General features: G+C 45.4%; 1 protein-coding gene across 1 annotated transcript in view; it reads left to right on the top strand.

Moving 5' to 3' along the window:
• The window catches only part of APH1B (aph-1B gamma-secretase subunit), a 108528-nt gene extending 95752 nt beyond the window's left edge, over nt 1–12776 (top strand). Inside the window, exons 6-9 of the mRNA XM_074966113.1 lie at nt 2077–2244; nt 8554–8601; nt 11075–11153; nt 11984–12776. Of these exons, the coding sequence (XP_074822214.1) occupies nt 2077–2244; nt 8554–8601; nt 11075–11153; nt 11984–11999 (311 nt within the window). The 3' untranslated portion in view covers nt 12000–12776. The remainder of the gene's footprint in view (nt 1–2076; nt 2245–8553; nt 8602–11074; nt 11154–11983) is intronic.
• The last annotated feature ends 3332 nt before the right edge of the window (nt 12777–16108 follow it).

Below are 16108 nucleotides of genomic sequence, written 5' to 3'. Positions count from 1 at the left end.
TCTTTCAATGTGGTTTAAAATAAACAAATAAAACAAGATTCTCAGCTGGTGTAAATCAGTGTATAGCTCTGTTGAAGTAAGTAGAACTATACCAGTTATACCAGCTGAGGATCTGGTCTATAATTCCAACTCTGCCATAGACCATGTCAGCAGAATAAACAATTTTGATCAGGTTACCTTAATTCCAATCTGTTTCTTGTATCACATTTACAGGAACACAATTGCTCTGTAGATCTCAAAACATATTTGAATTTGAGTTTAGAGTAAATACAGCCTTTTTCACTGTAGGACTATGCACATATTCTACAACTGTGGGAATCCTTATTAGGCTATTACAATTGTAACGCTGCAAAAAATTTCATCACCACTGAGAATAAGTCACTTGGAATGGAAGGGACCACCTCAGAGTGTTATAGGAAAACCATTAAACCCACAGATTGGAAATTCAGATGGTTTCATTCAGAGCTACAGTATAAAGAGGGGGAATGAAGGGAATCAATTATGGGCTTTGAAATTACCTTACTTTGTGTCAGGGTGCCCCCTGGAAATACACATAGGGAACTGGGGTAGAAATAATCTATCCAAGAGGGCATCAATTGTCTCTCTACTTTGTGTGTTTTTAAATCTGAATACTGCAACAACTGCAGTCAGCTGGATCCCCCTTTTTTATAAAAGAGGGGGTAGTTGGCAGGGCATGCTCTATGAAGGTTCCAGGATTCTGAAGCTTACTCCCTCATTGGTCCAAAATGGCCTGAATTTGGTGACCCTCTGGGTGCTCTGCATTTGTTTGATGGAGTTTCTGGAGAGGGCTCTGAGTGTGTACTTCCACAACAATACGGGGGGAGGGTAGAGAGGGAGCTCCTGTAGGTGACTGGCTGGCTGAGTTGCTGAATGATTACTGTAAAGCTGATGGGATTTCATTGTATTAGTGATGTATTAGGTGGCCAAAAGCATTGGATTGGTAGCTTTAAAATTAGCATTTACATTTACAAAAATAAACATGATCACACAAGCAGTTTTTTACTGAAAGCATTTCTTCTTCTTGAATAGAGGTTGTAACTTATAACGTTATAATTAAAAAGAGATGTTATAAAGAATTTGTTGGTGATACCACCAAGAAATCACATGTAATACTCTTTAAGTGACTTAGGCTTAGATTCTCAACCAGGGATAGACATCCTGAACTCGATGTGTCACTCAACATTCTCAGCCTTTCTTTCCTAAAATATATAACACTGCTGGCTTGATCCAAAGGAAAATAGCTTCCCCCCACCATCATATGCAGTGTAATATATTATAATTTCACCTAGAAGTCTCAGCTGAGATCAGGGACCTGCTATATAAACACATGAGACAGTTCATACCCCAGAGAACTTAAAATCTTAAAACAAGAATACTCCCCAGTGAAGTGATTTGCCCACGGTCACACCTGATCAGTGGCAGATTCAGGAAACAGAACCCAGATCTCTTGGGTCCTAGGTTATTGTCCTAGTTACTACTCTACACTGCTGTGTAAGTGTAAGAGGTCTGGGCCAGTAAATGAGACTTTCAAGTCCCACACCACGTCATAGAGGAATTGATTCCTACTAACACACAGGACTAAGTTAGGCCCTTGGTTACCTGTGCAACCTCATTGAACTAATGGGTGTAACTGAGTAGACTTTGGCCCATTATACACCTGCCATTAAGCTAATCAAATCTGTTGTATATCTATCCTTTTGGTATATCTATGATAGGTAACCCTGGCTTTCTTATTGATAACAAACCAGTCCGCCAGAGCCTAGACTTGATAATCTTCCAGAGAAACACTGCAGAGCCCCTCTATGCAGACATTTGGGGATGAGATTGGCTGAGGAATGCATTGTAGTTAAGGGGCTTTATTACTGTATACGCTGGTCAGTAGTTAGTAGAAACTGATCATATCACTTTGAATTCAGCGGTTTTGTGGATGAAATCCTGTATTTTAAATTACTGTATGGTGCTAAGCAGATCAGAACAAAAGAAAACAGATTAGGCTGATTCAACGAGTTGCTTCATCTCCAATGTTCTGATTTTAACCTTTTGTTCTTCATACAGACCGTGTTTGCCTCTTGGAGAAGGATCTTGGACATTGTAAAGGAACCTACTTGTTGTGGTATTTTGATCATGCGCTGAAGAAGTGTAGGACTTTCATTTATGGAGGTTGTGCAGGAAATGGAAATAGATTTGTTAATGAGACAACATGTTGCCAGAAGTGTGCTCAGGGTATGTACAGTGCACTCTGTGGTACTTTCACATAGAGATGTGGGCATCGAAAGGTCCATTACCCACTGTCCTGATTAGATGTGACTTGCTGTAGGCAGAGCTGTAGCACTGCCAATAGCTAAGGTTGCCTAATATGTTCCATTATAAAACCCCATTTCCAGGTTCTGATAACTTGGACAAACTTTAAGTGTTTAGTTGAAATTGTCCAAGCCAGGTGTTGAGTCAGTGCAGCATGGGATGGTGACCTGAGGCAAAGAATTAATTTCATCGTGTTTTTTTAATTATACTATTCTCTATCATATCTGAGTGCTTCACAAATATTAATAAACTTACCTTAACACACACAGACCCATTGTACAGATGGGAAACTGAGGCACAGAGCGATGAAGGCCAAAATTGTCAAGTATCTTCTAATTTTGGATGCTGTTTGAGATGCCTAGAGCCTGATTTTTTCAGAATATTTATCACTATATGTTCAGAGAACAGCTGCTATTGACTTCAGCTGCAACTGTGGGTGCTTGGCACTTCTGCAGATCAGACCCAGGTATCTCAAGTTGGGCATCTATAAATAAAGAACACACTTAGTGGCCATCTATAAAAACTTGGTTTACATGACTTGCCCAGTATCACATAGAAATCTGTGCCAGAGGCAGGAGTAGAATCCACTTCTCTAGGGCAGCATTCAACTGCCTTAACCAGGAGACCCTCCTTTTTCTTGCTGCAGTCCCCTGCCTTCCAACTTCTACAGCAATGAGGCCAATAGTCTTAACAGACAACAGTACAATTCCGTACACAATCTTGATTCATTGAGTAACATTCATCCTGTGCACTGAATGAGGCAGGACTCCTGTGGAATATGGCATGAGATCATTTAATTAAAACTGTATTATAATGCTTGTGCACGGGGGCCTGAAATAACTTTTTTTGAGTGCCTGACTTTACAACCGTAAGGCCTGGTCTACAGTACGCGGTTATTTCGGAATTAGCCGAGTTACCGCAAAATAAAACTGGTTCCGTCTACACGACCAAACCAGTTTTTTCGATTTAAAGAGCTCTTTACTCCGATTTCTGTACTCCACCTCGGCAAGTGGAGTAGCGCTAAAATCGAGATCGCAGTTCCGGGTTACAGGTACTGTGGACGCAATTCGACGATATTGGCCTCTGGGAGCTATCCCAGAATGCTCCCTTGTGACCGCTCTAGACAACACTCTGAACTCCGATGCACTAGCCAGGTAGGCAGTAAAAGCCCCGGGAACTTTTGAATTTCCTGTTTGGTCACCATCAGCACAGGTGACCATCTGCAGAGTCCACCATCACAGGCGACTATGCAGAGCCCACCATCTCAAGAGACCACACAGTCCTGGATTCGCAGATGAGCTCCAGCGTGGTCCAAACGGGAGGTACTGGATCTCATTGCATGTTGGGGAGACAAATCTGTTATGGCAGAACTACGTTCCAAAAAAAGGAACGCAAATACGTATGCTAAAGTCTCCAGGGCCATGACGGAAAGAGGCTACTCCAGGGACACAGAACAGTGTCGTACAAAAATCAAGGAGCTCGGGCAAGCGTACCAAAAAGCCAGGAAGGCAAATGGGCACTCTGGGTCACAGCCCCATACATGCTGCTTCTACCGTGAGCTGCATGCAATTATGTGGGGTGACGACACCACTACCCCACCACTGTCCATGGACACCTGCAAGGGGGGAGTAGCACGGAGTGAGGAGGATGAGTTTTTGGAGGACGAAGAGGAGGAAGAGGAGGACAGTGCACAGGTGGCAAGTGGGGAATCTGTTTTCCCCCCTAGCCAGGAACTATTCTTAACGCTGGAGCCAATAGCCTCCTCCTACTCCCAAAGCATGCTCCCGGACCATGACCCTGGAGAAGGCACTTCTGGTGAGTGAAAGCTTGATTGGAGCCACGCGGTGGGGAGGAAACCCAGCCACGCTGGGCTGTTCGCATTTAGTTTAAAGGGCTCATCCTTGCTCAGAGGCTCATCGGAGCCACGCTGGGCTGTTTGCGTTTAGTTTAAAGGGCTCATCCCTGCTCAGAGCCTCATCGGTGGGTGTGTGTGTGGGGGGGGTGTTGTGTGAAGCAATCATCCCAGAGAGCCCGCAGGCTGCCTGCAAGCTGAATTCTGTTGCCTGGCCGCATGTGATGGCTTACTCACACCAAAGTGGCAGGCACTTCAGTATAAGAGGCAAAATGAGACCTTGTACAGAAAGAACATGTGCTATGTACTATGAATTGCTTGTTTCACTGAGAAACAGGGTCCCCTTTGTTCTCTAAAATACTTGTTCTCTAAAATATCTTTTAAAATACTACCCTCCTTTTTCTCCTCCTGCAGCAGATGCAAATGTTTCAATGCGGCCCCTATCTACTCTGTCCCAGAGGCTGGTCCAGATTTGAAGGAGGAAAAAACGAACTCGGGATGACATGTTTGCCGAGCTCATGCAGTCCTCCCGCACTGATAGGGCCCAGCTGAATGCGTGGAGGCAAACAATTGTGGAGTCGCGTAAAGTGTTACATGAATACGAAGAGAGGAGGGACATGCGCAATGAGAGCAGGCAGGCTGGTATGGTCAAGCTCATGGGGGAGCAAACTGACATGCTCCGCTGTATGGTGGATCTAATATGGGAAAGGCAGCAAGACCACAGACTGCTGCTGCAGCCCCTGAATAACCGCCCTCCCTCCTCCCCAAGTTCCATAGCCTCCTCACCCAGACGCCCAAGAACACGGGGGAGAGGGGGGTAAGGGAGGCTACGGGAAGCCGCACAGTCAACCCCAGAGGATTGCACAAGCAGCAGAAAGCTGGCATATCCTAAATTTTGATTTGGTTTCTGGATTTGTTCTTCCCTTCTCCTCCACCCCCCTAACCCAATACCCGCCCCTCCCCAGTCTAGCTTCTGATTTCTCTCAATGTTTTGTGCAACAAATAATAAAGAATGGTTTTTAAACAATTGTGACTTTATTTCCTTTCATATATATATAGGGGGCAGGTAACTTTAAGAGAAACAAACACAACTCTCACACCGTACCCTGGCCAGTCATGAAACTGGCTTTCAAAGCTTCTCTGATGTGCAGCGCGCCCTGCTGCGCTCTTCTAATTGCCCTGTTGTCTGGCTGTGAGAAAACGGCTACCAGGCAAGTTGCCTCAACCTCCCACCCCACCATAAACGTCTCCCCCTTACTCTCACAGATATTGTGGAGCACACAACAAGCAGCAATTACAATTGGAATATTGGTTGTGCTGAGATCTAACCGAGTCAGTAAACTGCGCCGGCGCGCTTTCAAACGTCCAAACGCACATTCTACCACCATTCTGCATTTGCTTAGCCTATAGCTGAACTGCTCCTTACTACTGTCCAGGCTGCCTGTGTACGCTTCATGAGCCATGGCATTAAGGGGTAGGCTGGGTCCTCGAGGATAACTATAGGCATTTCAACATCCCCAACAGTAATTTTCTGGTCTGGGAAGTAAGTTCCTTCCTGCAGCTGTTCAAACAGACCAGAGTTCCTGAAGTTGCAAGCATCATGCACCTTTCCCGGCCATCCAACGTTGATATCGGTGAAACGTCCCTTGTGATCCACCAGTGCTTGCAGCACCATGGAAAAGTACCCCTTGCGGTTTATGTACTGGCCGCCCCAGTGTTCCGGGGCCAAGATAGGGATATGCATTCTGTCTATCGCCCCACCGCAGTTAGGGAACCCCAGCACATTAAAGCCATCCACAATGGTCTGCACATTTCCCAAAGTCACTACCCTTGACAGCAGCTGGTCAATGACTGCATTGGCTACTTGCAGCACAGCAGCCCCCACAGTAGATTTCCCCACTCCAAACTGATTCCCGACTGACTGGTAGCTGTCGGGCTTTGCAAGCTTCCACAGGGCTATGGCCATTCGCTTCTCAACTGTGAGGGCTGCTCTCATTTTGGTGTCTTTGCGCTTCAGGGCAGGGGACAGAAGTCACAAAGTTCCATGAAAGTGGCCCTACGTATACGAAAGTTTCTCAGCCACTGGGAATCATCCCATACCTGCAACACTATGCGGTCCCACCAGTCTGTGCTTGTTTCCCGGGCCCAGAATCGGCGTTCCACGGCATGAACCTGGCCCAACAGCACCATGATCTCCCAATCGCCACATGCCGTGCTCTCTGTGTCCATGTCCTCATCAGAATAGTAATTGCGCTGTTGTTGCTTCCTCGCCCGGTTTTGCAGGTACTGCACATACTGTTGGATAATGTGCGAGATATTTACAATGGTCAAAACTGCAGCAGAGATCTGATCGGGCTCCATGGCTATGGCGGCTGAATGGGTAATCCTGGAAAAAGGGTGCGAAACGTAGGACAGCAGAGTGGCAGCGGAAGCTGTACTTTGTTTGTTGTAGCCGAACAAAGGCTGAAAATGGTTGTCTTCAGTGGCTTTCACGGAGGTGGGAGCCCAGGACAGACAACATGGAGAAGCTCGGAAGCGTGGCAATAGCGGGAGAGCAGAGTTGGCGGCAGAAGCTGTGCTGTTCGGTTCACTGTAGCCGAACAACAGCTGAAAATGGTTGTCTTCAGTGGCTTTCACGGAGGTGGGAGTCCAGGACAGACAACTTGGAGAAGCTCGGAAGCATGGCAATAGTGGGAGAGCAGAGTTGGCGGCAGAAGCTGTGCTGCTCGGTTCACAATGGCTGAGAAGAGCTGAGTTGGAGAGGTGGATTCATAGTAGCAGGAGAGCAGCGGTGCACCGTCTGCTGAAAGCAGTATGGTGTCTGCATGCCAAAAAGGTGCGAAACGATTGTCTGCCGTAGCTTTCTGACGACACACACCCAGAAACACCCAAGAGAATGTTTTTGCCCCATCATGCACTGGGAGCTTAACCCAGAATTCCAATGGGCGGTGGGGACTGTGGGAAAGCTACCCACAGTGCACTGCTCCGACATTCGATGCTAGCCTTGGTACTGTGGACGCAATCCACCGAATTCTGCGCTTTAGTGGGGACACAGAAGACTGAATGTATAAAATAGTTTCCGAAAATTCGAATAGAATAATTTCGAAATAATTTTGTACTGTAGACGTACCCTAAGGTCTTTCTAATATTTGTTCTGTATGTAAGTATTAGAGAGCCGACACTTTGACTGACCTCAGGTGGCCATTCTCAGAACTGCCTAAGCAATAAATAATACTAGTGACAAAAGGTGACTTGTCGGTGTGGCTGCTGCTTATCCCCCATATCCTTTTATTGCCAAAGTTGCCTGTGCTTTTCACAGACTTAGTGTCTCTCTCTCTCTCTCTCTCTCTCTCTCTCTCTCTTATTGCTGAAAAACACAACTGACATAAACAATCATGAAGCTGACCTTTGTGTATTTTACTTCTTTTAGTATAAATACTCTGAGTATGCAGAGTGCTACCAAGTTATGGCCAAATTCTGGCCTCAAATATTCATGGATGGCTCCTGTTGAAGTCCATGGTAGCTGTCTGCACATATTCTATAGCAGAACATTATGCATAGGTCTTTAACTATGATATGAGTTGTGTTCTGCTATGCTCAGCAGATGGTTTTTATGCTATAGCACTGATTCTTAGGGCCACATTCTAAAGAGACATGCAGCCTGTGCATAGCTCCCATAGGATTTCTTTAGCCATAATTTTAATTAGACTGTTGCTTTCAAATTGTTACCTTACAGTCTGAATAAGGATGGTAGGATCCAGCTCTCAATCAGATGATATATATACAGAAGTTTCATGTATATTATTTGTATAAAACATAAAGGATTATTTTAATCTGAATTCCTTGTCATCAGCATTCCAGAGATCCTGTACAGCTAACCTTCCTAGTCAGATTCTCCCCAGAAATCCACATTTTATTCCTCCATTGGCAAGTCACTTGTAACACTTCCCTCTTCCAAACACTCAAAGTGGATATTTTTCAATAGAAAAAGAGATTGCATTACAAGCATACCCATTGTATGACATTAAAATTGCCCTTTTGCAATTTCATGTATTTGATAACTTGTGTGCGCATCACTGCTCTCTGCTGGATGGAATCAAACTTGCTCAAGCATTTGTAACTTATCTTGACCACTAGAGGCTGCTCTACAAGCTATCAGTCTGGCTGCATTCGAGCTAATGAAGAAACTTCTTTAGCTTTTCTGTTTTATTCATAAACACCACAATTCAGGAAAGCACATAAGCAAATGAGTAAAGTTAAGCATGTGTAGTTAAGTGCTTTACTGAATTGGGTTTGCAATGAAACAGGAAGCTAAAAATAACACTGAATTCATTATCATAATGCCAAAGACCAATGTGCGGTAATGTATGTGCTTTTAGCTCCTGCGTGTGAACGAACAGGAAAGGAAGATGAAGGGCCTGACGTAGGTAAGATGACACCTTTTTATTTAATAGTAATTCACCAGTCAATGCTCTCTGAAGCAGTTATTACTTGGATTACTTTATTCTAAAAGTAATGAATTGCAACGGTACCCAATCATTTTAGTAAGCTCTAATGGTCACCTATTACTTTCCCACTATGCCAGAGGAGCAACTTAATTGAAATTACATTACATTGAAGGGACAGATGCAGGTTAAAATTTATAAATATTAATCATAAATATCATCCCACTAAATTAACAAAGGCCATTTAAAAACAATTGACCCATTTGCCTGGTTGGTTTGGCTCAGATCCAGGAAGGGACGTAGGCATTGGAACGCTGAGCATCAGGGCACCTAGAAAATCAGAGAAACAACATTGCAATCCACAAAGCCTGAGTTAGGCGCCTCAGTGAATGGGAAGAGCTAGGCACCTGAAAGTGTGATCCACAAAGCCAGCATGCTAGAGTGGGAGCCGCCTAAGGTACCCAATGGGAGATGCTGACCAGAAGGGTGTGTGTTAAGCCCTGTTCTTCTCAGAGATAGGTGCCAAGACCAGACTGCAGGCTAGCTCTGGTGGTGGTCAACTAACTGGGGGAAGTTAGACAGTCAGCCTCTTAAGTGGCTTGCAGAGCTAAAACAAAATGGCCTGTGGGCAGGGGGTGGGGAAGGAGGAGCTCCCTTATAATCTTTAGCCTAGTTAGGGTACTCATCCAGGGTGTGGGAGACCGTCAGTTTAAGTCCGCCTCTTCCTGAGTGGGAAACTGGATTTGAATGGGGATCTGCCACCTTCAGGTGAGTGTCCTGACCACTGGGCTTTGGGATATGCTAATGCAGATCTTTTGTTTAGTCTGTTCTGATCCTTCCAACTTTCTGCTTCTTATATTGTTTGATGCTGAACTGCTGTATGCGCTAATGGGAATACGCACAACCAAGAGAATCATGCTGGGATCCAGAGCTGAGGTCTTGGGGAGCTGAGATAGGGGCACCATTCTCAAGGGAGTTGAGGGGTTGCAGAGAAACCCAAAGAGAAGCACTATTTCAGGGGTGCAGGATATTTAATCTGATATGCTTAGGGGTAAACCCTCTGCTCAGCTCCCAGAAGGGAGGAATCCTCTCACCCAGGCTGCTGTGTCCCCCCCAGACAACCTGCTCCCTGGTTGATCCTCACCCTTGCTGACTGGTCCACTACCAGGCAGGGCCCCTTTGGAGAACTGCTGTGCTCTGCAGGGTGATCGTACTCCCCACGCATCCCTCTTGTATCCCACCCCATTGCTTCCAGTGCTATGGGCATCTTCACAGCTGTGGAGTCAGGGGGAGGATTTGCCTCTTGTTGGATAATACTCGATGCTCTGATGTTCCCATCTTAAAGTCAAACCTTGGTGGGGGAAAAGGCAGAACCACATTCTCCCTCTGAGTGGAGGGATTTGCAGCGTAAGCCGTGGTATCCTTAATGAGTAATTTCCTTGCTTGTAAGTGGGGATTTTATTTTGTTTTTGTTTTGTAAATGATATGATAGATGAGTACTCTTATCGCTCAGCAGTCTTAAATAGTTTGTAAAACAAATTCTCTTTTCTAAAACTTTTCTCTTTTGAGACCATCCATTAAATCTGGATTTCTACAAATATGGCTGTGAAATTTCTCTTAAAAATTTTTTGTTACCCATTTGGATCTAGTCAAAATAGTGACAGGTAACATATCTAAATAAGGCAGTTTCACAGAAGGTGGCTAATCTTTCTAGAATATTGCAAATTGATACTGATTTACCTTTCCTGTAAAATATCTCAATACTCTCTGAGGCCCTGCAGCTACACTAGATCTGCACAGACAGGCCCTTGTGCCTCGGCTGAGCCACATTTACACTTTGTGTAGGTGCAAGTGTTTGCTCAGGCAGATCAGATTGCAGGATCTGGGTCTTAGATGGCTAATGATAACTGCTTTGTCTACACTAGCACTTTTGTCACTAAAATTTTGGCAGTCAGGGGTGTGAAAAAAAAACACCCCCCTGATGGACATAAGTTACATGAATATCTTCCTTGTTGCTGCTGCCTGTTAATACCATGGCTGCCCATTCTAGCACAAGTCAAAATTTCTGGGCCTACGGCTCAGCACTGACTGCCTTTCCATGGGGTATATTGATAGGTGACAGTTCTTGTACTGTTCAGCTACTGTGAGACAGGGCACCTGATGTGCAATAGGGTACCAAAGAAAGTGTATCCAATATACTGGAGGAATCAGATATAGAAGGGCCACTTCTGTCATCAGCAGAAGTCACACAAGACAAAGTCATTTGTGGAGCAGTGGCACTGGCACCAGCTGTGCCCTGAAGCTACTGGTGCACAAGCAGCAGTGGAAACCAACACAGTCTGGTTGCTTTCTCAGACATTCAGTCTTCTGTTCTGTCTCTGTCATTGGTGAAATGAAATGTAAAGACACAAGACATCTATTCTCTCCAGTTAACCATACACTGATTTTCCTGCAGGCTTGGTGCTTGGAATCACTGTGGGATGTACTACAGCAGTTATCTTGGTATCTGCACTCGCCATTTTCCTTCAGAAAATGTAAGACTATGCATTCCATTCAATACAGGTGTTTGGGACTCTGGCTATTGTATGAGATTTGTAAATCCAGTGATTTTTCTCCAAGGGGATAAAAGCTAACCAAAAACTCACCTTCACTTTGGAGGTGGGTCGTGGCTCAAGCTCAATCTCTGTTTCCACACTCAGGGAGACTTGCACATGTATTATAAAATGAATTTCAGTGGAAGTTAGCAGGCTAAATATCATTGAGGATCTGCCTTTAATTCATTAGGCTACACAGTCTATGGGAATGGGTAGACCTGAGGTGGTATTTCTTGCTCCTATATGTTTCTACTTGTGAAGCAAACCAGGTGAAACAAGGAAAATTTGAACTAATAAATTGCTAGAGTTCAAGCAAAGCTGCTTTGATTCGTACAAAGATCCACATTCATGCTTGCTTTTTAAAAATAAATCAGACTTAATGTACTTTGTTTTGGTGCTTCGAAATAAAATATAGAAGAAGCTGGAAAAACAAGAGTTTTGCAGCAGTTTTATATCTTTAGCCCACATTCAACCCCAGTGTATTTATTTTACCTGTAAACATCTCCATTAACTGACTCCTGAGTGTGCTACTGGCATAACATTCTTAGCCTCACATACTTGTTATAGGAGGTGGAGCAGGCCAAAGTTAATGACAACCCATCTTGATTTCAAGGGGAGCTGGATAGGCCCAGTAAAGGTTTCTGTTGGCTTGCGTAAAACAATGTGACAAATAGGGGACAGTGTTAAACATATGCATTTTTTGGAAAAGAGAATGCACCTACAATGGAACTGTTGTGCTAATTTAATCTCTCTCTCTCTTAATTGTCCAGAGTGAAGAAATATTGAACCAGAGAAAAGAAGCAAAATAACCCCCCGGCTAATATAGAAATGTACTAACCAGAAAGAAAAGCCTTCTTATTTCCTTGGATTAATGCAGTGAATTCCTTGATTTGTATCATATGGTTTTGTTATATGAAATATTGTTTATACTTTCTAAAGAACCTATAAAATGCATACTGGGATTTGTACATCCTATTCATCCGGTCCAGTGTATGGGAGAGTTCTTATCCCATTTGAGGGACATGTGTAAGAAACCCCATAGCTTAGTGTCAGGATGCACTAGTGGTAACTTAACTCAAAATACTGTATCTCTGAACTAAATCCTGCTTTTAACTACACAGCTGGAAATGAAGAATAACTCCACTAAGCTTAGTCTAAATTGTTTATGATGTTGTGGGCAACTGGACCATATGTGCATTTAGTGAGTCTGTTCTCCCCCCTTCATGCACATGCAGAATTTCCGTTAATGTTAATTAGAGTTACTTGTGTGGGACAGCAAGACAATGTTCTCCCAAGACTTCTTGTGGCTCAGTAGTGCATTGTATTAGATGCTTTCCAAACTCCTCCTCAGAGAATCTTTACTGAGATGTTAGTTCCAAAATTATCTGCATTATTAAATGGTGCTGTAACACTTAAGTCACCTGCTGTACCTGTGCCAATTGTCCATGTGCAATGCAGAATGCAGCCAAAAAATGAGAGAGAGCAGAGGAATGCAAGGCTCAGAAGTACTGGAATGCAACAGGCAATCTTCTGATCTTTACTGCCCCCATTATTACAATGCTCAGCGTTGCATGTTACTGTAGAACAGTGGTTCCCAAACTTGTTCCGCCGCTTGTGCAGGGAAAGCCCCTGGCGGGCCAGGCCGGTTTGTTTACCTGCCGCGTCCGCAGGTTGGGCCGATCGCAGCTCCCAGTGGCCGCCGTTCGCTGCTCCAGGCCAACGGGAGCTGCTGGAAGCGGCGGCCAGTATGTCCCTCAGCCCGCGCAGCTTCCAGCAGCTCCCATTGGTCTGGAGCAGCAAACCGCGGCCACTGGGAGCCGCGATCGGCCGAACCTGCTGATGCAGCAGGTAAACAAACCGGCCCGGCCTGCCAGGGGCTTTCACAAGCGGCGGAACAAGTTTGGGAACCACTGCTGTAAAAAGTCTACTGGCTTTTTTCTGTAGTACACTTGTATTGATATAATATAAGCTGTCAGATTGTGGAATCATTAAAACATGGCCTTCTATGTTGTCTGCCTACCTGCACTATTTCTTATCACTTAATTGTGACCTTTATGTTACAGAAGCAGGAAGTTTATTTAAAGAAGCCAAATTCTAAGTCAAATAACTGTTTTTCTTCAAAGTGTAAGGTAAATATATTTGCAGCAAGAGAACAGTCCCCAGAAGGTACAGACGAAGCATCACCTTCTTATCTCTAATGTAAATTAACACACTGCACTTTTTCTAAAATAGAAAACTATTCACAAGACATACTCCTGTGAATAGTTCTTAGAGTAAGCAAGCACCATGGGCTGTACCATCATAAGTAAGAGATGGCTTGAATAACTTCTGTCTCACCACATACAAATTTCATTTAGTCTGCTTCACGCTTCCTTTTAAATGTCCAGAGCTATAGTAAATGCATGGGGGCTGAGTGCACGTGGACCTTAGAGACCAAGATGATACCACCTAATATTGGACGGGGCCTACTACTTCAGGTTAATTTGGTAGTTAAGGTTACCCAATACTGTCCCTTATAAGACCCTGTTTTTAGTGGCTTATAACTCTGCCAAACTCTAACCATTTGGGCTGAACATTTTCAGGCTGAATTTTTTGGAAAGCTTCAACAAAAAGAGTTCAGCCATTTCAGAGAATGAGATCAAGTTAAAAAATACAATTTTGATTAAAAAAAATCTTATTTACTTCTTTCTTTTCATACTCTGATGTGCCTCATCCCTTCTCTTAAAGCTTCCCTGGTCCCATCAGCAGTCACACCCTCCACCATTGTATTGTATCCAGCTGAAATCTGTTAGGGCTGGATACTGTACAACAACCTATTTCACCATGAGGTCTCCTCAGCTTGATACTGGCTCAACTCCATCTCCTAGGCTCCTGTATATCAGTCATTTGACAGCTACGTCCCTCTGCATGCAAGGAGACAGTGACAGCTCCCTACCATATAACCAAGTGAAGGTCTTTATGTCAAGGCATCTACTTCCTTTCTCCCATTGATCTAAAAAAGTGACCCATGTTGTTAATATATAGAACTAATTACATCTGCAAAACAGGAGCTGTGTTCTATATTCAGGACTGACAATACTACAATTTACCTATGTTGGAAGAAACAGAGAGCTAGACAAATTTCTGAGTCCAGTTGTATGACGGGTTGCTTGTGATGGTAGGGGAAAAAGCTCAACAGTCCTTGGACTCGCTTCTGGTTTGTCTCATGTTTCTAAAGCTCATGCTTCATCATTTCGGATGGGTGGGGTGAGCCAGGGCTCAGGTGGTACAGAGCATGCTCTCTTTCAGGTGCTTGGCTGGCTGGTTTTTGCTCACATGATTAGGGTCTAACTGATTGCCATATGTTGTTACAAGGAGGAGGGAGACATTTTTTTTTTCTTAACCTCTGAGGATAGGACAATGGAGTTAAATTGCAGCAAGGGAATTTTAGATTGGACATTAGGAAAAACTTCCTGTCAGGGTTGTTAAGCACTGAAATAAATTGCCTAGGGAGGCTGTGGAATCTCCATTATTGGAGACTTTTAAGAGCAGGTTAGACAAACACCTGTCAGGAATGGTCTAGATCAGTGGTGGGCAACATGCGGCCCATCAGGGTAATCTGATTGTGGGCTGCAAGACATTTTGCTGATGTTGACCCTCCGCAGGCATAGCCCCCCACAGCTCCCAGTGGCTGCGGTTCGCCGTTCCCGGCCAATTGGCACTGTGGAAAGCGGCGGCCAGCATGTCCCTGTGGCCTGCCACGCTCATTGGCCGGGAACGGCAAACCGCAGCCACAGGGAGCTGAGGGGAGCCAGGCCTGCGGATGGTCAGTGTCAGCAAAACGTCTTGCGGCCCGCAATCAGATTACCCTGGTGGGCTGCATGCAGCCTGCAGGTTGCCCACCACTGGTCCAGATAATACTTAGTCTTGCCATGAGTGCAGGGAACTGGACTAGATGACCTCTCAAGGTCCCTTCTAGTCCTGTGATTCTGTGTTGGGTTGGGAAGGAATTTCCCCCCAGTGTAGATTGGCAGAGTCCTTGAGGATTTTTCATCTTCCTCTGCAGCATGGGCATGCAATACACTTGCTGGGAATAACTAGGTCTCCCTATCGTTTTAATCGTTTCCCTGCCATTGTACTGTCCTTGGGCATGGGGGTTCCTCGGTCCCACCTACTCTCTGCCTGTGGCACATAATAGTGGGCTGTAATATTTTGGACTAATTTTGGTTGTTGGGTTTAATGTGCAGGTGCTCCTGGGCTTAGTGGCTTGTGATATAGACGTCAGACTAGATGATCTGATGGGCCTAAACCATGATGATGACTCAATGACAAGCCAGGCCGGGGAACAGCTGATGCACACCAGAGCCTGTACCAGCACCTCTGAAACCATCGCTTGGCTCACACTGCCACAGGGGTGAGCCAGGTGTGCCTGAGAGGGTGGCCGGGGAGGTGCTGGCTGGCAGGGCAGCTCGTGTTTCTTCCCTCCTGGGACACAGCCCACGCCTCCTGAGAGCCCCTTACGCTGCTTGCCAGGGGCTCCTGCACTCTCTCCTCTTCTGCAGGCTTGTGAACCCAGCTCCTCAAAGGGGCTGCCCCTGGCCCGAGCTGCTGCATGCATGCCGCTGCCGGAGCCGCCGCCGCTTCCCCCCGCCCACAGCACCCAGGCTTTTAGTGTCTGGTCAGCCCTAATGCCAGGTTCCCTTTTCGACTGGACTTTCCAGTGGAGAACAGACACCTTGCAACCCTACTCCCGCCCGTGGGCAGCTGTCCCCCACTGTTAAAAGAATCTGGGCGGAGCTTGGAAGAAGCCCCTCCCCAAAGCCTGTCCGGACGGGAGGGCTGCGCGGAAGGCCCGGCGGGCGGATCGCGGCCGGGAGGGGCGCAGGTCCCAGAGAGGCGGATCGCGGACGGGAGGG

Source organism: Natator depressus, chromosome 10 (genome assembly GCF_965152275.1).
Source record: "Natator depressus isolate rNatDep1 chromosome 10, rNatDep2.hap1, whole genome shotgun sequence".
NCBI classification, from domain to species: Eukaryota; Metazoa; Chordata; order Testudines; family Cheloniidae; genus Natator; species Natator depressus.
This window is presented reverse-complemented; position numbering and strand designations above follow the sequence as displayed.